Source organism: Cygnus olor, chromosome 3, assembly GCF_009769625.2.
Source record: "Cygnus olor isolate bCygOlo1 chromosome 3, bCygOlo1.pri.v2, whole genome shotgun sequence".
Taxonomy (NCBI): Eukaryota; Metazoa; Chordata; class Aves; order Anseriformes; family Anatidae; genus Cygnus; species Cygnus olor.
In genome coordinates this window covers 64,606,784-64,631,021 of record NC_049171.1, presented here as the reverse complement: position 1 = coordinate 64,631,021, position 24,238 = coordinate 64,606,784, and the positions used below count along the sequence as shown (strand labels likewise).

Genomic DNA, 24,238 nt, shown 5'->3' with positions numbered 1-24,238 from the left:
GCAGGTAGATGGCAGTGTCACGGACTGATTCCTTCCTGGCAGATCCCAGGAGAAGCATGGGCAAAAGGGATGGAAGAGTGAAGCCGGGCAATACCATTTTTCTGCTGTGGTTTAGTAGCTGGTTCTAAGTAATGGGTGAACAGAGAGCCTCCTCACACTTACTGTAGCTGCCCCCACCCCTGCAGGAGGTTATCAGAAGTGCCTTGCATGTTTGTGTTGCTTTGCACTGTGCTGCTCTTCATCCAGCTCAGAGAGTGATATGGTTTTGTGTGCTGCTGTGGATGGTCTAGCCAGCTCAGACCTTGACCTCTCCTCCCTGCCCTCCAGAATACGTGCTGCCATGCAGTGTTGCTCCATCCCTATACTACTCAGTAGGCTGATGTGGTGTGCCATGGGCTCTGCTCTGGTAGAAACCATACCTATGGCAACTGCGGTGGTGGTAAATAGAGGATGCTGCTCTGACCCGACGACTTTGATGTCATTCAGACCTGTGACTGCCTCGGTGTGATGTGAGGAATGACCTTCTGTCCCAGGGAGTGTGTGTACTCCTTCTCCATGCCCCCCTCCACGGCCACCAAATGACACCACAATATAATTCAACCAAACCTTAATTGGGATGTTTGTAGGCCACAAAGTCACTAGAGTATAGCTGGGCGGCAAGTATGTGAGGGGCAGGGAGAGGATGGATTGAGGGTGGACTTTTACCTGAGAAGGGACTTCTGGCAGACCAGATGTGGGAGGATGAAGGTAAACTACTGACTCACACTGCATGAAAGGGCATAGCTTCTTGTTTTGTGATGGTTTACTAGGTGATTGCCCTGCAAAAGGAATGCCAGCAAAATTAAATCATTTTGCCTCGTGATTCAGTGGGGGAATGAATTCTTTATTAGTTGATGGCACTGCTTTGACAGTAGTAACATGTAGTCTGCTGTGTTTGGGGATGAGAAGGGTTGGCATGTGTACGGTCACATATGGATGCCATTAAAGTCCACTGTTCCTTCTGCAAGACCTAAATTCATGGAAAGTAATACCACAGACAAGGGCCTCACTCTCAGCCAGAGTGGAATCCAACTGCAAGAATAGGGGTTTTTTATTGTTTTGTTTTGAGAATTAAAGTATTTTCTGGTTGGTGGAAATCAGGAATAGAAACCCTGCTCTCAGCATGACTGTTTTCATCTGGAAAGGAGGACTTATACATGTCCTTTGAGAATTCAGGCCCCTTTACTGCTTCTTTCTCGTGTCTGCACACAGTCCTAGTCTGAGACAAAAGCAAGTTTGTACTGATCTCTGTGTTCACTGGAGACAGCTGTTTTGGCAGAAGACAGAGGTTACAGAAGAGAAGTTGATGTGCAGGCACTTCTGTTTCATGCCTTGTCCTCGGTCTGCTTGATCTCAGAAATGATGCACTAGCAGCCTGGCTGTTCTCAACCTGGCATCCTGTAAAAAGAGAAACAGCAATACTGTAAGACTTGATTCATTTGCTTAAACATAAGCTTCCAGTGAGTGCTGTCTGAGCTGCCCTGGGTAATCCTGCCTGGCTTCTAGCTCCTGGCCCAGGAGGGACTCATTTTCCCGTGTAACCAGTATTATATCTGTCAGCCTCATGTGGGTGCTTCAGGTATCCTAGCACATCTCAAAGGGCACTGGATGCTTGTGTGTGAGCAACTGAAGCATCTTTCCTTGTAATGTCTTCCCTGCTGAAGTTCTCTGATGATCTGCTCCCTGTCGGCTTTATCCCCTTGATGTTAGGGAATGTATGCTGCCCAAAGGTGGGAGGAATCTTTTTGGTTTTGTGTTGAAAATCTGAATTTTCAAGAATATAGACTACAGTATATCCATCAACTACCCTTCACACCCACCCCTTTAAAATGCAAAGTATGTACTTGTCATCTATTTGGTGAAGACAGCATAGGCTTGAAATACATGTTTAAGCATGTGGGAAGCGAAGACTAGGCAGCTGTTCATATTTCAAAGTCAGACCTCTTCCAAATTCCAGTGTGGAGCATATATAAAATGTATTTTCTTTATGTATCGCCCTTTATGCGAGGATTGACAATTTAAATCCATGGTGGGTTATGTTGTGGTGAGAGACATGGTAAAACAGCAAGTCTGATTTACTAGCTTTAAGTGTGTGATGGTTTGGGATGGGGTCTGTGAACACTTACAGATGAGGATACGTATGTTTACCAATTGTTAATTTGATAATGTCATCAGCATACTAATTATGTTGCTCAGTATTGATGATCCGTACGTACATCATTGGTGAGGGCGAGGGAAGCTCAACGTGGCTGCTTGTGTATCCAGGGGCAAACACTATGTCCTCCAGCTGAGGTGGCAACTTACATGCTTACAGTGGATCACCAGAACTGTCTTCTTTATCTTCTCAAGCTTGAAAATGTAACCACAGTGTGCTCCTAAATGGCAGCAGATAGCTGGATCGCAGCTTCCTCACCCTGCTGGTGGGCAACCTGGCAAAGTCATGGCTTCTTTCTTGGCGTATTCTCACCAGTCTTTGGCCAATTCCAGTCAGCAACAAAATACCATTGTCTTCACCAGGGTCAAGTTTTCACCCTAAATGACGTACATACACCTTCAGTCCCTGCCTGAAATTTTCAAGGTTTGTGCAGGACAAGGCAAAATGGCATATGCTGATGAAATTTTTAGTGTTACTTGTACAACTATTATTCTTATTACTTGCTTTATTATTTCTGTTGCTCCAAGCAGCCTTATCCACGCATTGAGATCCCACAGTGTTAGAGACTGCAGACAGCTACAGAAAACCAGACTCTGCACTTATAGTAAACTCTGTGCTTATAGTAAAATTTCAGGCAAAAAAACAGTAGATGAATGAGGAGGGAACAAGATGAACAGAGTTCAGCAGGAAGCTGGAAGTCTACAGAAGTCTTTCAAGAGTGCAAACAAAATGCCTTATCCTATGTGTAGTTAATACTCCCTTTGACTTTGCTGCTGTGAGGACTCTTAAGATGAATACCAGAAATAGCAGGCTTAAACATAAAATGGCATGCAGTGGGGTAAAATATGCAGCAACTGAAAATTCTGCTTTTATAATAAATATCAATGAGGAAGTGGGATGTAGTGAATTGCTCTGACTTAATTACTATACATTACTTTAATGTTGTCAATTCACATTGTGAGATGAAGTGGACTCATTTGTTCTGGAGTTAATAATAGATGAATTTACTCTTTTCCTCCTCAAATTTAAATTATTCCTTGCTAGATTTCCCTAGATATGTTCGCCACATTTCCTAAAGAACCAAAAAACTATGGGTATGATAACTAGCATGAGATTTAAATATGAATGACACTAGTTCAGAAAACTGATCTTTCTTTTTCATTTATTTTATATAGGTTTCCTTTGCCTGAGCTGTAAACATGTCCACAGACCTGCTATGTAAGTACATTTCTCTCATCCCGCAGTGATTTTTTTGTACCATATGTTTATATCAAATTCCCAGATGTGCTCGTGGTTGATGTCTTTTATCTTAAGTATGAAGTCTGCTTTTACATATGCGTTTGTTCTGAGACATCTGTGGAACAGTATTACCATCATAATCAATGGGATTATTCTTGGAGTAAGGCATGACTTAATATGAGTAAAATTGTAAAAATCTGTCCCCTGTATAAGAACAGACTGATTCATTGAGGCTTTAAAAATCACAATTCTATTTAAAATGTTTTATCTATCATTGGCACAAATACCATCTGGGATTACTACCAAGTGATATGCTTGGGAGGTTTTAATCACTTTGTGAATTTAACTCTTGTGTTTCCAGGGCATCATTATCCATGTCACATCCAAATCTCACTCCTCATCACTATTACCCATCCTTCTTTTCATACAGTAAAGACTATGCAAGTGGCATATTCTTACACTTTGCTGTCATAACTACTGCAAAATCTACTTCTTGTGTCTCCTTGATACTTGCATTCTCACTCCAGCCTATCTGCAGCATTAAGCACGTTTTCTGCGCTTATTGCTCTATCTAAATACTTACTTTTGGAGTCTCTCCAGTGCTCAGCTGCCATTTTTTAATCATTGCCTCCAAGGGTTGCCCAACTGCGTGCTGTACAGTATAAGAGAGGGGAATTTGGGGAACCCATTTTATCAGTCTTCAATCCTTCCTAAGAAGGAACAAGGAAAAAAAATATATTTTTTGTCAATAACTGCAATCAATTGTAATCAATTAATAAACATAAAAGCATCAGTGGCTGACTGGCAGATAGCACCTGTTTGTGGAGGCGATGTATAGAGTTCAAGATCAAGTTATTTGAGAAAGTGAATTTTTCAACCTGTGTTTGCCAACTGGCAATTCTGGATTGTACTTAGGTTCTATTAGATACAGAGAGAGCTCGAAAAAAGATGGATAAGGAAAGTAATATGCCTGACTGTGTTATATACAACAGGCAAACAGCAGGAGTATAATGTTAAAGACAGGAGAGGGTAGGGTGACTTGTGCAGTAGTCCTGGTCAGATTTGCTTAAGATTCCTCAACTCTGCTTGGTCATGTAAGCTAGTTCATCCATTTCAGCTAATTTATACTCTCGCAATTTCTTTTTTTTTTCATCTTCAGCTCAGTGTCAGCACTGCTCTCATGCTTTCCCTAATGATCAGTGGCTTGAGGAACCTAGCATGTGAGGAGAGGCTGAAGGAGTTGGTTTTGCTCAGCCTGGAGAAGTGAAGGCTTGGGGGAACTGATCATGTCTCCAGTATAAAAACAATGGTTATGGAGAAGAAGGGGGAAGCACTCTGTCCACGAGAATGCACCGTGGTGGGACGGGGCAACAGCCACAAGTTGCTTCGGGGTATATATACATTGTCTCTGGATATAAGAAAAAAAAATCTTTACCATGGTGTTAACTAAATATTAGAATAGACTGCCCAGAGAAATAGTTAGTTTCCCATGCTGGAAATATTCACGATGTGGCTTGACAGGGCCTTGGGTAGTTCTAATCTAAGTCCCTTGCTTTCACTAGGAGGGGAGGACTAGTTGATCTCCAGAGATCTCTTCCAACTTAGGTCTTTCTATTACTCTGCACTTCTGTGTTACAGAAGTGTTACTGTGTTCTCCTCACCTATCTTGTGTGCAATGATCAGTTGCCCCTACCAATTTATTGAAGCCTGCCCCCGGTCTCCTCACTGTCATACAACTTGTGCTGTGCCGGGTCCTGTGACACTCGGTCATGCTAGTAGGACAGACACTTGTCTCACTCAGAGGTGTGTGAATAGCATCCAGGCAGTAGCAGTGCTCAGGGGACTTTCCAGCTTCCAGCGGGTGGAAAAACATACGCATGTGGGGTTTGTGACAGCCAGGTAGTGCCTTGCAAAGATGTCAGTACACAGGAGAATGCTGAAGAGTAATGTAGGACATATGTACAGATGTGAATTGACTCTAGATCTTTATGCCTGCTTTTATGTAAATAGATAGCACAGAGTCAGGCCATGAGCGTAGTAATTATGGTAAGATGCAACACCAAGGTGTGTTTTGGGGATAACGTCTGCCAGGCTTTGTTCCATGTAAGGAATTTGGATGTAACTAATCTGTTTATGGGGGAAAGAGAAGGCAGAGAGGGGTGTTTAGACATGTGGACCATGTGCCAGGTGGTCTCAGCACCAGAAAGCAGTCTCTGCTGGTAGCAGTAGACATGTAGCCTTAACACCCAGTCCTTAAACTTAACCACAGTCTGTCACTAATACTTGGTTCGGTACAAGGTAAAATTCTAGGACTAGAAATCTTGTTCCAGATCACATTAATGAGGACTACATGTATAAATACAAATACAAAATCTATCAAAATACAAAATCTAATACAAAACCAGAACAACCTCCCCCCCTTAGATTCCTAGAGAAAAAAAATGCTGCAGGTGGGGGCAAATTACACATAGAAAATGTCATAGCTACACAATGCAAGGGCTGCTGTGGCCAGGCCTGAAATTCCAGTAGCTACCTCTTCAAGCCCGTGGAAATAATCCAGAAAAGCCAGCATCCCAATGAAGTTTCATCACGACAAATTGGAGATAGGGAATGTTTCTCAGTTTCAGATGGAGAAGCTAGGGGCAAAAAGGAGAGGGGAGTTTATAAAATGTCTGGCAGCTATTGAGGCTCGACCAGTCAGGGAAGTAGCGGACTTCCCTTGGAGCTTGTTTTTCTTTTTATCCTTGGATGAACTAGCGTGCAGTACATTATGCCGCCTGAATGTAGGGGTTTGTCACGGTTGGCGCTGGGGCTGTCCCGGGAGTGTAGGAAGGCGATGAGTGTGAATGGAGCATGCGGTGGTCGCTGGGGCTCCAGCCCTGTCTTCAGGAAACCTGTCGCTGCTTCTCTGAGAGCCATGCAGGAAAGGAGGTGGGTCTTTGATCCCTTTGTTGTCGCTGCTCCCTGGGAATTTGCTGAAATCAATGCCCTGTTTTCCTGGAGAAATGAATGGCTATGCCTAACCAGCTTTGTGAAGCTCTGGGGAATTCACTGCCTCTGTTTATTGACAGCTGAAAAGGAGCACATGGTGCTGAATGGGTCCTCTTGTGAAAACAAAACAGAGCAGAGCTAGACTTAGCTGAACGCAGGGGCATTTGGAAAACTCTGCTGAAGGAAGATGGCATGTTTCCTGCCACCTTCTACTAGAATAGTGTGACTTTCTACTAAAAGTGCAATTTAAACTAAGGTAAGGGCTGTTTTGAATTCCTCCGTGTAGTATGATTATGAAATGTTTGCATTTGTATTCTTGAGTGCAAAAACAGTGTTTGCATTGTGTTGTGTCATGGGAAACACCTTAGTGACTCTTGTGCTGTTTTTGGCCTTTGTGTTATGTTCACTTATTCTTTAATTAACAGTGATTAATGAATATGAAAAGTAATAGCAAATTACTTGGTATTTGAGTCTTGCAGTCGGGTCCTTAACATCAGTCTTTTATGTAGGCTATTATATACAGAGCTTTATGTCTCTGAGAATCAACTGAATTGCATCAGATGATTTCTTGACCAGTACAAATCACTGTGTTAACACTTATGCACACAGCAGCTGAGTAACCAGTGGCCCTGTCTGGCAGAAAATCTGGGAACCTAAAATCCCGTGAAGTGTAAGTGCATATTTCCAAACCTCTGTTTCTATGCGTCGACTCAAAGTCAAGAGCTGGATTTACCTTTATGTTTGCTGATTTTAGGGATGTGGGTTTTTCATAAAGACAATGAAGAATAGCAACAGGAGGATGGTAATGAAGAAGCAGTTTTTTCTTCATGCAAGTCCAGAACAGTTTATCAGACCAAAGGAATTTGGTGTGTAATTCATATGTAAATTTTCTACTGAAAACAGGAGAACAGATCACCAGAGTTTCTATATTAGTTTCTGCAGTGACTGAAGAAGAAAGTTTCTGAGCTCATGTAGCTACAACATTCAGGTGTGGGCAAGTTCTGACTGCAGGAATAAAGTTAAGTAATGTCATCTCTTCGTTTGTGGGTAAGCTCCGGGTGGAGTACTAGCTATCACGCTGCCTTGTTCTTGCAGGGCAGCAGGAATTGCTGTTTTTGTGTTGTAAACCTGATTCAAAGCATCTCAGTGTGTGCTGTTCTATGAAAACTTTTGGGTAATCCCATAATTTCAGTGGGAGTGCTTGGAAATTTTCGTGTTTTATTGCAGTAGCTTGTGTTCCTCAGTCTGGCATTTTTCCCTTAAGTGACTTTAAGCGAGTAATCTTACTAGTTTTGTCTCATTTTGCTCTTCTCTGCAGCAGATAACTAATCTGTTTTCCTTGGAAGCATCGAGGCTGCATATACAAACATGCTTTCTTTAGAATCCTTGGTGATCCTGAAAAGGAAAATGTAGTTTAACTGTAAACCATCAGCATTTTTGCATGTGGGTTCTGCTTTTAAATTTCCAAGATTTTCAGAGGAAAAAGCAAAAAAACAGATTCATTTACGATTTTGAAGAAGATGTAAAAACATTGATGTCAAGCAGCCTGATATTTATATCTGTGAGCTGCCTAATGGAAATTATTATACAAATGTTTCTTTTTTTGGGGGGGGGACCACATGTAAGTGTATTTATAGATGGTAGGCATTGGAAGGCACTAAAATTTAGAGCTAAAACTGATTTAAAGCTAAAATTTAAATTAGAAAAGAGATACATTTGTTGGTTGGTTGAATAACATAATCTAGATATGTTATAAAAATATTGGCCAGTGAAGGTTTTGGATTCTGGGTAGTTGTAATGGTGTAAATAAAAAAGAATCACAGTCTTGGAAAGCTCAGTTGATCACAGCTTTTTTTCATGAGTATAAGTGAAAGAAAGTACATTCACATATGACACTGAAGTTAGCATTTGTGTTTGGTTAATTGGGTGATAAAGCAGGGAAGAATCACTTATGCCTAACATAATTGACTGGAAAGTGTTTAGCCAGATGTGTGAAGGAAACTGCATGAGGATGTTTTGGCAAGACAGTTGTATCTTCACCTCTTCTAACTTCAGGGATTTGTGAAATATTAATATTTCTGTGATCTACTGGCAATGTTGAAGTACAAGGCGTATAGAGTAATTTATGCCCAACCAGTAGAATAAGGTATACTTAAATACATCGTGGAGTATGTGACCATGTACAGCTCCAAGTACATATGGATATTAAATGTTAGGGTTATACGAATACATATCTGAGGAATGGTGCATTTCCCCAAAGATAATGCCTTTAACACCTGTTGATCTTGTTCTTTGAGTTAGCAAAATACAAAAATGAATTGTTTGCAATTTTGCTTTACAAGGTTGCTTCTTAGATTCTAGTAATAGACACTATTGTTTTTATTTTTGATTTTTGGAAGTAGTTTAAAGAAAATAGAAATTAATCAGAAACAGCTGTAGATAGAGTGCTTGGGTTTTATTTAATCACAAACTAAGATGACTGTCAACAGGAGGATAAGTAGGGCTTTATGGAGATACATTGTAATGTGAGCTTAGAGTGCTTCATCTGCAGAAAAAATCTGTAATCATTTCTAAACTCACAAATTTTTGCAACTTTTAAATGTAATTCTCCAATAATACTGTAATTGTGTGCTATGTAATTCTATATTTCAGAGAAGTAGATTCAAGGTTGTCCTTATGCCTGAGGAGAAGAATTATCATAAGGAAAATATATTATACTGCTGCCCAGTCTATTGATGCTATTTTTTAATCCTTTCCTAATCATTCTATTAAAGAAGCTCAGATGGATGTAATTTCTTTAGTACAGTATCACTCAAGACATTAGATAATTATCCTTTGATTCTTATTGAAAATCTTCAGGGTAGAAAAAAGAAGTGTGTGTTAGATCTCAGGAAAAGATAACAAGTAAACGGAAACACAGATACGACAGTTGTATGTGTGAATGTTCTCTTCACAGAAATAGTTTTGTGTTTGTTCAGAAGCAGAGCTTCCCAATGTCTATACATTTTAAAGAAATCACATCATGCCTTAAAAGAGGAAAATAATTTAATGGGACCATAAAAGCTAGGGTTAAGGGTCTCCTACTGACCGTATTCCCAGGAAAACAGGGATTGAAGCATCCTCTGCATTCTGGAAATCAGAAAATTAAGGCACTTCATGCCATAACAGAAATTGTTTGCTATGTCCTCTGTTATTCAAGTTATGCAGAGGAAGGGCTAAAGCTGTTCTGCTAAGCAGTTAGTGACCCTTCATTTATGAAAACAAAACTTTTAAAAGAAGGTACCTGTATTTCAGTATTCTAAATATTCTTCGGGATTCATGAGCTCAAAGCAGAATTAAAGTTTTTGTTCTTTTGGATGAACTAGAATGCCCAAAGGAGGTTTGGAATGAGAAAATTAACTGGTTCCCCAGTTTTATCCAATTTCAGTTTCTCTTAAATGTAGTGCAGATAGTGAGTGTTCTTCAGGTTTGGCCCTCCAAGGTCTCAATGCCACAACTCATCCTAAGTGTCCATGTATTCACTTCTCCATGTCAACTTCCTTTATTCCTAATGTGGCTACTCACACATAAGAAGAGCTGAGCATAAGGACTTCTGCCTGCAGAACTGGGTCCCATGGTCCCACTGTGATTTTATTCCCACTAGCTGTGCCTTGCTTCATTTAGTTAAAACTGCCCCTAAAGACTCCAGGTGCTCCAGCTGCAGGACGAGTAGAGCTTCTCTGTCATGCCGCTCTTCTTCGTTGTGTCCTACAGCAAGCACGTATTTCCTTCTCCAGAGTATGTCTACCTGCTTCATTCTTACTCCCAGGGAGAGACAGGTTTTGTGACCAAGCCATCTGTCATTCTCCTCCGGGCAACATCTGAACTTGGTGGCCAGTAACAACCAAGTTCAATGGAAAGTTTCACGACAATGTGTTTCCACATAAAGGAGAGAGAGACCCAGTCTAAGGTTCCCTTTTAAGGGAGTGTTGCAAGTGTTGGAAATACTTCAACAGATTAATATGAGGCATTAGTCATTAGAATCTCTACACTTCATTTATCAGAACTGAAACCGTGGTGTTGACCAGCCGTGAATAAAGTTGTTGGCCACATTCACACTCTTGATACAGTGTGTGTGGTTGTGTGCATGTGTATTTATACATGCATACATACACACAAGAAGACATGCATGCTTTTTTGTTGTTCTTTGTTAGAACAACATTTCTAAAATTTCTGGTGTCTCTGTTAAATTACAACAGTAGCATTAGCATTATCTGCTAAATGATCTCACACTAAAATAAATCAACCAGCCTGCCAAAAATCTCCCCCAAAGAAAAGTCCTTGAGACCAATTAAAGCCACTTCTGCTGTGGGTGGTAAAACCTCTGCTGCGAGGGGCATAGAGCAGGGGGTCCAAAATGTGCCCCAGGAGCCACAGGGTGCTTACGAGCAGTTTGGCTGCGACTCTTTTGATGGTTGCCTGCGTTTCTGTGGATGGTGGGATTTTATTTCTGCTGTCTGCAGTACTGAAGCAGCGCAGTTTGGATGGTGCTGGCAAAGACCTAAAGTGGGGAGGTGGCGCAGCCAGGGGCCGCTGCCTGCACCAGCTGCCGGTGGCTGATACGGGGGAGATGGGTGGACTGCAGCAGGGAGCCTTTGCTTGGCATTCTGTGGGAGCACGCCGCACTGGCTGAGGCTGTTTCTTGTAAAAAAAAAAAAATGGCAGTTGTTTCTGTGAATTTGCTGTTAACCTCCTTCTCTGTTTCTGGATCTAATTTTATATGACTTTATGCCAAGCCAGTGGGGGGAGGAGAGAAGGGGAAAAAAAAAACCTCAAAAATCGAACTGCATTTTTCAATTTGATTGTTTGAAATGTATTCAGCTTTCAGCAACGAGAGAAGTCTCTTTGTTCATGCTGATTAGAAGCTATTACATGTAAACTACAGGAAGTGACTTCATTTGAACTGTACATTAAATATATGGATTCTGATAGCAACCAAACCAATGTGGTGTACCAGAAATGTGACACATACATTTTAGTCCTGAAACTAACCAGAAAAAAGTGTGTTTTTTTTTTTTAAACTTAGCTTTCAATCAACCAATGCTTTGATCTGAAGTCATTTTTAGATGAGTAAAGCTAACAAGAACTTTGATAAACTTGTTGTTCAGACTGCAGAGTGAAGTTAAACTTGATAAACACTCCAGCATGCTTTCCCTGCTGTTTATTTTTTCTTTTCTCTAAGTTTACAGAAAAGTCCTGTAAGGCACTGCCCTTTCAGGCATTCAAACCTTGAAGGTACCTTTCTATTTCCCCTCCGTGTGAAGTTTGTAATGTACAGCAGAGCACAGGTACCCTGCTGCTGCACAGCCCTCATGAGACCTTGCCGAAGCTGCTGTGTGCAGTCCCTTTTTGAATTTCACAGCCCAGCTGTGCTCCTTGAATCTTCTTTAATTATTTTGCTCCTAAGACTTGCTCGATGGAAGGACGACAGTAGAAAGCCTATCAGGGGTCAGTGGGAGGAGGGCTTTTTATGGGAGGCTGGGGGAATTCTTCCTGACCATGCCTGTGGTAGTACTGCATCGTCACCAGATGAAATCCTTACTGCTCCCAGATGTTCTCGACTGTCATCACGGTTACTCCCTCTTAGGAACTAGGAATGAATCACGGTCACTGTTGTCATTTATGTGTTTGTATAACAAATAGTTTTGGAGTTCTGAAAAGTTTACGTGCTTGGACTCATGTCTGTCAGGAAAATGCATGTGTACTTTGCACTGGAAGTTTTCCTTACAGTCAGAGAGGTGCTCAGCCCCTCTGGGTCCTTTCTCAAGCCATCCTTTCATCACAACAGCCGTGTGGGACAGGGTCATACCTGGGTAAGGCAGGAGTGGGCGCCTGGGCTGATTACCGGTGTTGGAGCACACGGAGGGTGTACGCGCCATATGAGTCGTCTTCGTTCACAGGTGGGGGCACAGGGCCACGACAGGGGCGATGGGAGGGAACACGTCACTTCGACACGTATCGGTGCCTAGGGCCTGGGCTCACCTGCAGGGCTGGTCCTGGTGCCCGGGAGCAGGCACGGCTTACCAGTCTGACCAGAAGCGTGGGGCAGCAGTAAGGCACGTTTCTGTTTTATTTCCATCTCCAAATATAGTAACTCGGTTTTTAAGTTTTACATTTTAGTAGAATGAGGTCATGTTACTATAAATGTGCTTAATGTTAAGAACGATTGCTGGGATGTTTGCAAGCCACCCACCCACCGTTCCCTTCCCTGGGGAGTGGGGGCCCTAAAAAAGGCATAGGCGCTCATGCTCACAGTGCTGCTCATCCCTGCACGAGATCAGGACTGCTCCTCCACTGAATTTCCCAAATAATACAAATTCACATGTGTATGAATGTTGAAGTTTGCAGTCTTTGCTCAGGTGAGCGGTTATGATTGCAAAGTCAGCCCCAGCTGTGGTTTCCTGATCCTTTCTTTTTTTTTTTCTTTTGCATAGCTGATCAGTTGCATCTGTCTGCTAATGCAAGGTTTTCTTTTATGAGGTAGAAGGGATACAAAAAAGAGAAATTGAAGAAAAGTTTACCTATTTTCATGCTGGACTAGGGATCAGTTATTACAACTAAAGACTGGAAGTCAGTAGAAAATTTAGCATGACAAAATATCAGAAGGTAAAGTTTTTAATAAAATTCTTATATAGTTCTGGTAATTGTAACTGGAGATCTACTTTACTATAACATAAACTGGATGAATTATTTATCAGTTAAGAGCTTCAGCTCCTTTGTAAATGCACTTTGTACATCAAACTTAGGACATGTAAGGCTTCTTTCATAAAGCTTTTTTTACAGAGGAAATGTGTGGCAGTGGTCCACAATAATGGGAAAATAACTTGGGATTAACTGTTTGCTAATTGAGTACTTTGAATTTTTGCCAAATAAATAATATTTTGGAACAAGCTTTTCAAGCTTGTCCAGCAGTGGGTGCTTCAAAACAAACCACAGAGCATGGAAACCTCACATACTTTTAATGTAAGAAGAATCAAGACTTACATACTGCAAATGCAATAAATGTTAGGAAATTTCAATAAGGTATTTATGTGGCGTTCCTCTACATGAAAGCTGCACGAGGGTAATGGAGCAGTACAGTTTTACTTTGGGGTAAATTACTGTTGTTTGCTATGCAAATCTTATGATTGTAATTAGACTTGGATTTGGAGTGCTGTGTACACTGATCTTTGTTCCCTCCGTGCACGGGAGCTAGCTTTAATGCTGCAAAACAGCACAGCAAATCTGGAGCGCTGCTGGGCCAGACAGTCACTTCTCGCCGCGCATCTTTGGAAGAAATGGGCGTTGTAAGAGGAATGGTTTGCCTCTGTGCTCACAGCACACCCGCGTAGTGCTGCAGACGCCTTCTGAGCCGCTGAAGGATTCAGGTACCACAATGTCACTTGACAGCAGAGGTTGGAGAAGATGCAGGAAGGCTGCCTGATAAGGATCTGGTTGTTAGCAAGCCATTTTTAAAAAGTTTTGCTCTACGGCTGATTTGCCAAGGAGCTGGTGGTATGTTCGGGCTCTCCCGGCAGAGATTGCTGTTCCTAGTATAGCTATGTATAGCTCCGTTATCTCTGCAACCGGACTTTGTGTAACCGCGGCCCGTGGCGCCTTGCCCACGCTAATGAGCTCTCCCTTGAGGCCGGGCTTGTGCCTGTGGGGGTGGCACTGCACGGGGACCGTGCCACCGTTTTGGAAACACGGGTTTGTTAACCGTGCTCGAGCCCAGCTGGCTGCTGCTACCCGCTGGAGCTCAGCCTCGAGCAGGGCAGACGGCCCTGTAGTCATCCGTGGGGAGAGGGAAGCAGGCCGGGCTGTGGTCTGCAGCGCTGGCAGAGGAGAGCTGTCATCTCCACCTGGAGCAGGGGGAAGCACCACCACGGTGGGAAAGGCACAGGTGAGCCACGGGCACAGCGCTGGTGTCGCGGTCAGCCCATTGCGGTCAGCCGGTGGGTGGAAGCCCGTTCTGTGGGCACTGTGGCCGCTGGCAATGCCTGCTAGCAGCCAGGCAGAAGCTGGCCCCATGGCATGCAGCAGAATGAAAATCTTACCAGGTACGGGATCTGCTAGCTTGTGCGGTTTCATCTGCAGGTGGATAAAAAGGGCATTATTTGCACCTTTGTAAGAATCTTTACAGGCACAGAGAAAGAACCAACAAGTACCCTGTAGGGGACAACATAGCACTGCTGCTCTGAAGGTACAGTAAATGGCATGATCTGTTTTTTACAACTTGTAGTTCCTGTGAATTTGTTTCTATTATTTTTGTTGCCTACTCATTTAAGTAGCAGCAAAGCAGAGGAACGGAGGCAGTTCTATTAATCCCTTGCAGGCTTGTGCATTATCAAGTATTTCTGTAAACATGACATGGAATCCATCAATCTTGTTTGTGTAAATATAAGTTAAGGGAGCAGGGAAACTGTAAAACCACCAAGCAATATACTAATGTTCCCAACAAAAAGCAGAAAACATTCTTCACTAAGAGTGAAGAATTTCTATCAGACTGCATTTCAAACCTAGTGCTAATGCTGCCAGGTGTGTGTTGCTCCCATAACAGGATGCTCCATAGTTCAGAACACCTTAGAGGGTGTGAAAAAAAATATAAAAAAATATAAATATATATATATAATGTTTTACCTTATATATATATATTAATTAATATATATATATTAATTAATATTAATTAATATATATATAATGTTTTACCTAAGCAGCCAAGTGAAAACAGGGCATAAAATCTGTGTGTGTTGCAAACTGGTGCCACAGTGTGGCTATAGTAATGTATACATTTTTTGTATGTACATTTTTTGTATATATACAATGTATTTATGTGTGTATGTTATGTATGTATTTATAGTAATGTATACATTTTTTGAGGAATCTCAAAGACCCCCACTCCTCAGGGGAATTTTTTAAGGCAGTGGATACTCTCAGCAGTTACTATATTTGCAGTGGCCCAATCCTGTGGTTGTGCCCAGCAATTTTCAGTGTGCAATACATTCAGAGTCAGGCTACCAGCATGCCAGTGCGGGGTGAGAAGTACTGTGCAGTGCATGTAATTCCAGAATGCCTGTTAAACTGCTAAATTAGCTGGTAATCTTCATATTCCACATCACAAAACACAGGCGATCCTAAAGCAAGCATTGGGCAGGTCTGGGTGTTTTGAGGTGCTGCACGGAGACACCAGCCCAGAGTCATCCCCAGCAAGGTGCTTAACAGGCGCATGAATCCAGACGTACCAAGCTGCTCCAGGCTGAAGTGGGTGGGAAAGCTAATTAACTGATTGCAGTGTCCTAACTCAGATCTGCTTCCAGCTATGGAGTCTGCTGTTTTGTCATGTTCTCCAGGCCAGCACCCCGGTGTCCCAGGTTTTGGCTAGGCACCTTTCTGTCAACTATTTCTTTGTGCTAGCCTTATTTTCAGTTTCAGGGAGCGTCTCCCACGTGTGTGTTTTAAAGTTCCATGTGAGAGTGTTAGATTTCCGTTGTTTTGAAACCAAATCCTCCCCCAGCATGGACGGAGGCTGGTTGGGAGGTCAGCTCTGTGCTTGTGACGGCACCTGCAGGTGGTGGCGAGTGCCTCAGTCAAGAGCAGGGATGTCACCACCCGTCAGCAGGGCCTTCGCCAAGCTCGTTTTGTGGTTGCCACTGCTGTCTCTGGGAAGATTTGATCATGAGCCTTCCCAGTCAGGCCACTTCAAACCAAACCACCTGCTTGCATGGCAGCAGGGTTTAACTGACAGGATACCAGTGACGGATTTGGAGGCAGGTTCAAGGGAGGCCTGTTGTGTCCTTCTCCCCTGCTTTCTGCTCCTCGCCTACCCGCTGCCTGCCCCGGGGCCTCCACAGTGGCACTGCCCCGGGAGGGCTGCAAGGTTTGCTCAGTAGCTGGGCATTCAGGCGATGAATCACAGAGGCATGGCAGGGAGTGATAAGGTCGTGTACTTTATGATTAGATACATCCTCCCTTTAACAGCGGCTCTTTGTCTCCCTTTTGCTTTTGGTAATGTTTTTCAGCTATTTGCATACAACAACTCTCCAAGCAGGAGCTGTGCAACTTGAAACAAAGTCGCTATTATTCTAGGTAAGCCCAGGAAGCTGATAGAGGACCCTTAATAACTTGGTTGCCCTCAGAAGACATAGATTGTTTGTAATTTATTTAAAAGCCTATTATGTTAAATCACCATGAAAATATTTTTTTTCTTGCAGCCTAGCTGTAAAGGACCTTCAGGTACATAAAATGCTGTGTAACGAGAAAAATCTATCCTGCAGCTGTATTTAGGGTGGGTTTTTTTTGTGCATTTTCAGTGATGACTGAAAATATGGCATGTGGTGATGCCACAGTGATGACTGTAGTATGGCATGTTCTTTATCTGTAATACTAGCAAAAAGAAAAAAAAAGTCATGGATTTCAGCTATTCGTAGTGCAGGTGTGCCGTCTGGGAGCCATGACAAAAGAAAACTATTACATGGTCCCCAAAGTATTGAAAAACATGGACTACTGCCATGTCTGCAGACTGACAAACAGATAGTTCTACCTCCTCATTTACATCTAGTGGAGACACCAGAGAACTCATTAGGAACACTTCCGACTTATTTGGGGAGATTTTGGACCAGACTTTTGAGGTGTGTAATTTAGTCTACTGCCTACTTGTGTTTTCGAATGGAAACCTTTTGGAGCCACACTGAATATTGCATCTGTGTCGCTACCATCCTTTCTCAAAGACTGTCTCCAATGTCTGTCTAGACGGTGTCTTCTGAGCTTCATGCTTCTCTGAACCTCTTTGGCTACTAGCTCCCACCTGTAGTGAAGCCTCATTTCTCCTGGCCCAGTCTTTGCTACAGCTTCCCGTGGCTCCCTTGAACTCTCTTGGCTGTCTTGGCTTCCCCCTTCCATTGCTTACTGACAGTTACTTGAATAGACTTGCTCACTAGAGTTGTCAGAAGTAGAACAAAGCAAGGTGGTCACGGATGACCAACATCATCTTTTCCTCTTAGCTCAATCATAAAGCATTGTTGGCTCACTGGTTTGGTTTCTACTGTCTATAAAAAGGTTTTGTGCAGTGTTTTTCCCATCGCCTTGTGTAACTCCATTGCCTGGATGACTTCTGTTGAAGAGTATCATCGGTGGGTTGTATCCCTGCTCAATTCGAGTTTCCCTGGCAACCAGTCTGAGCTACACTGAACCAAAAATACCGTACCGTGCTGGGAGAAAGTCAGTAGTTGCAGACATGTATTTCTCATTAGTGACTTCTCTGGATGGTTTGTGTGTTCTGCAAATGTGATTACTAAGAAAAGATCACTGGGAAATGTGGTGTGCCCGTTGTGTTTTCCATAGGCTGCACACTCTAAGAAGGCTACCTTGCGTGGCGGTTGACTGAGTTGTGGCTGTAACACCTATCATACCCATTTCTGTGTTACACCAAGGGTCTCATCTCCAACTAAAAAGGCTCTGTGTAAGCTCACAAAGTCACAGTGATCTTTCCTGGGATGCTTGGATCTCTGCAAGTTTCTTTGGTTATTACTAGTAATGTTGCCTTTCTCATTTATATATAAATATATATACCTTCATTTAAAGGTGTGCATACTATGAGCTCCAGTTTTCCTGCCATCCTAGTCTCCAAAGGGACTGTTTGCAACACCTCAGAATGAGCTTTGTATAAATCTTTGGAGTCAGGACCTACCAATGCGCACAGGAGGGAATGCACAAACTGGAGGTCTTATTTCAAACCTTCCTATTTCAGTTTTGGTTTGCAGATCTTTTCACTACTTAATGTAGAATAGTGGTGTAAAGGAAAAAAAAAAAAAGAAGATAATCTAAGCTGTGTTCTCAGGTGAGAAAATTAGAAGGGACAAAATTGGAGAGTAGCACAGCATTTTAAATAACAGGTTCTCTTTTCTGGATTTTTAGGGTGTGAGGATTGCGGTAAGAGCCTTCTAGGAGAATGCAAACTCCATGGACCACTCATCAAGGCTAAAGACAGGGTTATTCCTAGCCGAGCCCGTCTTACCCTACCTCATTACCTTACTTTGCGAGTGTTGGAGCTGCGAGCTGGAAATCAGCAGAGTAAGTATTGTTGCTCTTTTCCCCGCATTTGAGAAGGAGGAGGACACTGGCTGTACTAACACTGGCTTGTTTTTGTGAGTAACTTAATTGGGTATTAGCTGTACGAAGCTGAGTGTAACCAAAGCTCAGACTCAGCTACTGTTTTCTGTGACTGGTTTCTAGTAACCTCAATGCATAGACTGATGTCAGGACATTAGCCAGAGCTGGTGTGACATTGAACTGTGAGCAATCAGTTGGTTCTCTTGAGGTGATAGGCTTCTAATGAATGTTGAATTTGTATCTAATGGTAACAGCCATGCACTATTACCTGTCTCTTCTTTTCCCAAGCATGCAAAACAGGAAAGAGTATTCAATAAAAGGCCAGAAACAAAATGATAAATAACATCCCTCATCCACCACCCACCCACTGCAGACTCAAAAGAACACAAGGTGTTAATGTACCTTTTACAGCATCTTCAGTTCACATTGTAGAAAGACAGTTGTTTCCTTTAGATGGCAGGACAGCTCGAACGTCCACATTTGAGCAGGGGAACTACATGCTCAGTGTGCAAATCTTACACAGATACCTGTGTAAAATTAGTTCTGTGTAGATGACATTTCAGAAAGAGAATGGCAAGAAGCCTGTTGTGTTGATCCATTGGTATTAAATTAGACCGGGTAAAATGGAAAATTCTGAGTTTTTATAGATCCTCTTCTCTCATATTGGGAAACGACAACCTTGTCAATTATACCAACAAGCACAGCACTGTGATAACACCAGCTTGTACATTGAAGAGTATCAGCACATTTGAGTATTGTATGTTAATGTCTTGTCATGGGTTTTATGCACTTTTGCAAATTGTATTCAGTGTAAGTCCCATTTTTAAAAAGCCTCTTTAAAGACTCAGATCCTTTTCAGACTCTTAGCCTTTGAATGATTTACCTGTTTTATTAGTCTAGAAGAAAAACTAATGTGTTCAGCACTATTGTGTGTCTCCATTTTCATAACTGTAATTACACAAGAAATAGCTCGTTATGCCTGTATTAATATTAGACTGGTCTTATTTATTTATTTATTTATTTATTTTTCATTCACAGTCCTTGGAGTATTTGCAAAGAAAGTAATACAGAAGAGAACACAGTTTGGTCCTTATGTTGGTCAACTGTCTACAAAACTGACCCGCTATGATGAGAGTAGGCTAGTCCTTCAGGTAAAAACCCTATGACTTAACATGAAGTACATATATGTCTTTAACATTTCATATTTATTTTAACTGGGCAACTTGCCTTCTAATCTATTTAATTAATTGTACTTCTGATCTCCATGTATGAAGTTAAATCATATTGCTAGATTGCACAGCATAGCCTGAAGTAACAATATGTTCCTATACGCTGAGTTTGCTTTCCTGCTTTCTAGTTTTACCACTTCCAGTGTGATTTGCCTATTAGTCTAACTGCTCTTGATTAAGTTTTCATGAAGTATGGCTCCTGAAAGATTCCAAGGATAGTAGTCTTCCATAACAGAACAAGAGGATCTGTACTTAACACCATTCCACTGGGAGAGTTAAGTGTGTGCACTGAGTTAGGGATAGTGGCAGAAATACGCTCTAGGACACTTGCTTAGTAGGAAGGAGCAGTGCAAGGATGGGGAAACATTTCTTAATGATGTGATTGTATATAAACTTTGACAGACAGTGTACTAACTCAATTTATTTATTCAGGTGGTTATTTAGGGCTGTTACCATCCCTTGCTGTATATTCATAGAATCATAGAATTGTGGAATCACAGAATGGTTTGGATTGGAAGGGACCTAAAAGCCCACCCAGTTGCAAACCCCTGGCCATGGGCAGGGACACCTCCCACCAGACCAGGTTGCTCAAAGCCCCATCCAGCCTGGCCTTGAATACCTCCAGGGATGGGGCATCCACAGCTTCTCTGAACAACCTGTGCCAGTTCCTCACTGCCCTCACAGTGAAGAATTTCCTTCTAACATCTAATCTAAACCTACGCTATTTTAGTTTAAAGCCATTACCCCTTGTCCTATCACTATACTCCCTGACAAAGAGCCCCTCCCCAGATTTCCTGTAGGCCGCCTTTAGGTACCGGAAGGCAGCTATGAGGTCTCCCCAGAGTCTTCTCTTCTCCAGGCTCAACAACCCCAACTCCCTCAGCCTGTCTTCACAGGAGAGGTGCTCCAGCCCTTTGATCATCTTCATGGCCCTCCTCCGGACTTGTTCTAATATGTCCATGTCCTTCTTGTTCTGGGAGCACCAGAGCTGAATGCAGTACTCTAGGTAGTGTCTCATGAGAGCAGAGTAGAGAGCTGGTCAGATGCTGGTCACCTCATCTGGACCCTTTACACTACTGTTAGTACTTTTTCCAGCACATGTAATGGCCTGTCTCAGGACCAGCCTAGTTTAGATATATCTACATGCACATTCTTTCTCACAGCAACACCTTGGGAGTAATGGTTGACTGTAGTCCTCTAAACCCCGGTCTCTGCATTTTGCTGCATGGGGTCGTGCCTGGGCACGTCTTTGTCATGCAGCATGTCCGTGGTCAAGGCACAGCCTCTCCTAGGACTCTCTGACAAGCCATGATTCTTCCAGAGTCTGTATTTAATATCAGGCCCTTCCACCCTCCAAGAGAGGCCAGCAGCAGCTGTCCCATGACATGCTGTATGTCTTCCTTTGAACTTTCCTCAGAAGCCTGGGACTGGAAAACAGTTTGCTGTGGAGGAAGGCATAGATGTAGATACTCCTGTAATTTCATTTCAGAATGAAAGCAATAGCTTCAGTAATTGCTGAAGATTTCATTTGCTCATGGAATTCATCTGAGTGGTCTGCCAGGAAAGGAACACTATTCTGCCGTGGGATTTTCCTTGTATGTTGATACCAGAGAGCATGTGTTCTTCTCCATAACTAAATTTCTTCCATCCTTACGTGACACTGTAATTCTTACAAATGCAGAAAAGGTACATCTCTAGCAAGTTTGTGAGCGCGGATGAGCTAATCACCCAGTTCCTTCCTCTCCACCAAGCCATTGTAAACCACACCCTATCCTCTATCAGTCGGCCCAGTTTGCTTTAAAGTGTACTCTGATAAGCACAGCTCTGGCTGATGAAAGGGCTGTTTCTTCACGAAAAGAGACTGAAGTCCCAGATTTTCTACATGACATCAGTAGCTGCCTTGGCATTTCTCTAGCAGCATTCTGAATGCAATCAAACCAAGACTTGACCATCAGACATGTATTTTCATTGGAAACGAGGCAAAGTTAGGTAAAATAGTTCCCAGAATCAATGGAAATGAGACTTGTTTTGTAATTAATTGTTAGCGTAAGTGGTTTTTAGAACAGATACATGCAGTGCTGACATCTGTTATGCAGCTTCAACTGTCCATGTTCCAGAGAGTGTGGAAAAGCAACTGTCTTGTATGAGAAGGTCGGGAGTGTTTGCCTTGTAGAGGCATTCTCTTGCTAAGGCATCTAGGAAGAATGAAGTAAAGCAAAAAGAAGGATCTTTCTGGCACAATTGTTCATTTGTATTTATTTTTACATTGTTAAGGAGAAAATGAGATGACTGTTAAAAAGTCATTATATTGTACGTTACCTCTTTGGACTTATTACACAAGCTGCATGATTGTTCCATGCAAAACATAGCATTAATGCATCACTAAAGTTTGAGATTATCAAGTACTCAGGAAGTACATTAAGGCACAAAGCTTATCTTCCTACCTGCTTGCACTTAGTTCTTATAATACTATCTTTATGTAACATAAAAAAATGAGAAATATAAACTGGAAATACATACAAAGGCCTACAGCTATTTTAGTAATTGGGCGCCTCAGAAGGTACTCATTCTTCGCTTTCTTTTGCACTTGGTGTTCTCTGAGAGTGATCTATTTCAAAACAACCATGATTTCAAAGAATGTATCTCTGAGAGAAGGTAAATAACTAGTAGCTCTGATTCTAAGTTAAAGAAAATTAATGTGTCTCTGTACAGGACTTGGTTTTACCCTGTTCTTTCTCCCATCCTCCACCTTTATTTCAGGTGTTGAAAGATGGAGGGAAGTACTTTCTGGACACTCCCAATGAAGACTGTGGAAACTGGATGATGTTTGTCCGGCTAGCCCGGAACCAAGAAGAACAGACCCTTGTGGCTTATCAGCACTGTGGAGAAGTCTACTTCACGACTGTTAAGGTACTTAAACCCATATTGCTTCACCTGTCACTCACATGGCAGTTCACCAACAAAGATTCTGAAAGACCAACCCTTTTACAGATGAAAGATTGATTATATTCAACTGGAGCTTTACGACATACCACCCTTTATGTCACTTAATCCATAGTAAAGCAAGCAGTGTATGGGGTTTTCCAGTAAAAGGCAATGTGTACATACTGTTATGGGTAGTGAAGAAACTGAGCAGAGAAATAAAGAAATATCATTTGTGGTGGTGGTGTTTAAACATGAATGCTGTAAAGTCTTACCACTCTTCAGTTCCTAGTAGGCACATGGAGAGATTATCTAGCAGTGTTACATTCAACAGTATTTTTTCTTGGAAAGCACATACACACTTCTTTCTTTTATTACATTTTTGGACACGCAGTATGTTCTGAGCACATTACCAGGTGCTCAGAAACAGGATACTAAATAGCCTCTTTAAGTATGATTTTCCAGACTTTTTTTTCGTTTTGTTTGTTTTAAATCCGAACTTGAACTTTTAATCAGAACAGCATTACTAATCAAAGCGCTTTTTTTTTTTTTTATCAAAACTTTAATCAGAACTCTTGTTCATTTAGGAAACTGAAGTCTGTATTTTGAACATTCCTTGATCTTTTTTTTTATTTTAAATAAATACCTGTATAGCATAGTGAGCAACATAAAAATAAATACAGAATACTAGTCAAAAGAGGTTACTGTGGGAATATTTACCACACAGTGATGGTGTGAGAGTAGGTTAATGGTGATAACACTTTATATCTTCAAAGTCTTTTATAACAATGTTAGGTATATTTGCCTTTGGATGAATAATAAAGCAATTAAAAAATCAATGTAAAACAGTATATACCAATCTGTGACAATGTTTAGGCTGTGCTTGAAATTCTGATACAGTCGATACCATTTGAGATTTGGTATGTGATTTTAGATGCATGCTATACATGTAAAACTGACAGGATTAATGATACTGTATTTGGAAAGCATGTGCAAATGCTTTTCTAAGAAATTGTAGTTACAAATTGATAACTTAAAACTTCTGATATAATTTAAATACTGTATTGAAACAGCTTTCTGCTGTTTTCAACAATACTACTCATTGGCATTAACGGAGAGTTGCATCCTATATATTAAAAAGAAGAGTATTTTAGGATGAGCGATGTGTTTTGGAACCCTTACTATGCATCATGGGGAGTTACTCTCTTTTTCTCACTCCTAAGTCCCAGTACCATTCATGGTACCATTACATCCTGCAGACAGTGTCCAGGTCAGTAAGGTGATAGCCTTTGCTATACTTAGGCACACCCTGCTGGTCACATTGTGAGGCTTCCTTAGGGCTAGTTATGAAGATATTTTCTCAAGATATTTTGAATAAATTATGTTAAGTTGGGAGTAGAAGTATTGTCTCCTCTCTCTACTGTTTTTACAGAGATATCAGTTTAGAATAAAGGTAGAAAAATTTCAGTAACATGAAACTACAACACAAAAGCATACATGTATGTATACGTCTAAGTGGCCTACTGACAGCACTGTT

At 41.8% G+C, this 24,238-nt stretch overlaps 1 protein-coding gene across 6 annotated transcripts in view; it reads left to right on the top strand.

The window, feature by feature from the left end:
• Positions 1-24,238, top strand: part of PLAGL1 (PLAG1 like zinc finger 1) — a 48,301-nt gene that overhangs the window by 15,719 nt on the left and 8,344 nt on the right. For 3 of the 6 annotated variants that reach the window (XM_040551979.1, XM_040551980.1, XM_040551981.1), the window contains 4 exons: positions 3,370-3,412; positions 18,356-18,511; positions 19,589-19,701; positions 22,540-22,689. In XM_040551979.1, coding sequence (XP_040407913.1) covers positions 3,394-3,412; positions 18,356-18,511; positions 19,589-19,701; positions 22,540-22,689 — 438 coding nt within the window. In that variant the 5' untranslated portion in view covers positions 3,370-3,393. Of the gene's footprint in view, positions 1-3,369; positions 3,413-11,909; positions 12,277-13,574; positions 14,346-15,380; positions 16,529-18,355; positions 18,512-19,588; positions 19,702-22,539; positions 22,690-24,238 lie in introns of those variants that run through there. The other 3 variants (XM_040551978.1, XM_040551982.1, XM_040551983.1) reach the window with 3 other exon arrangements.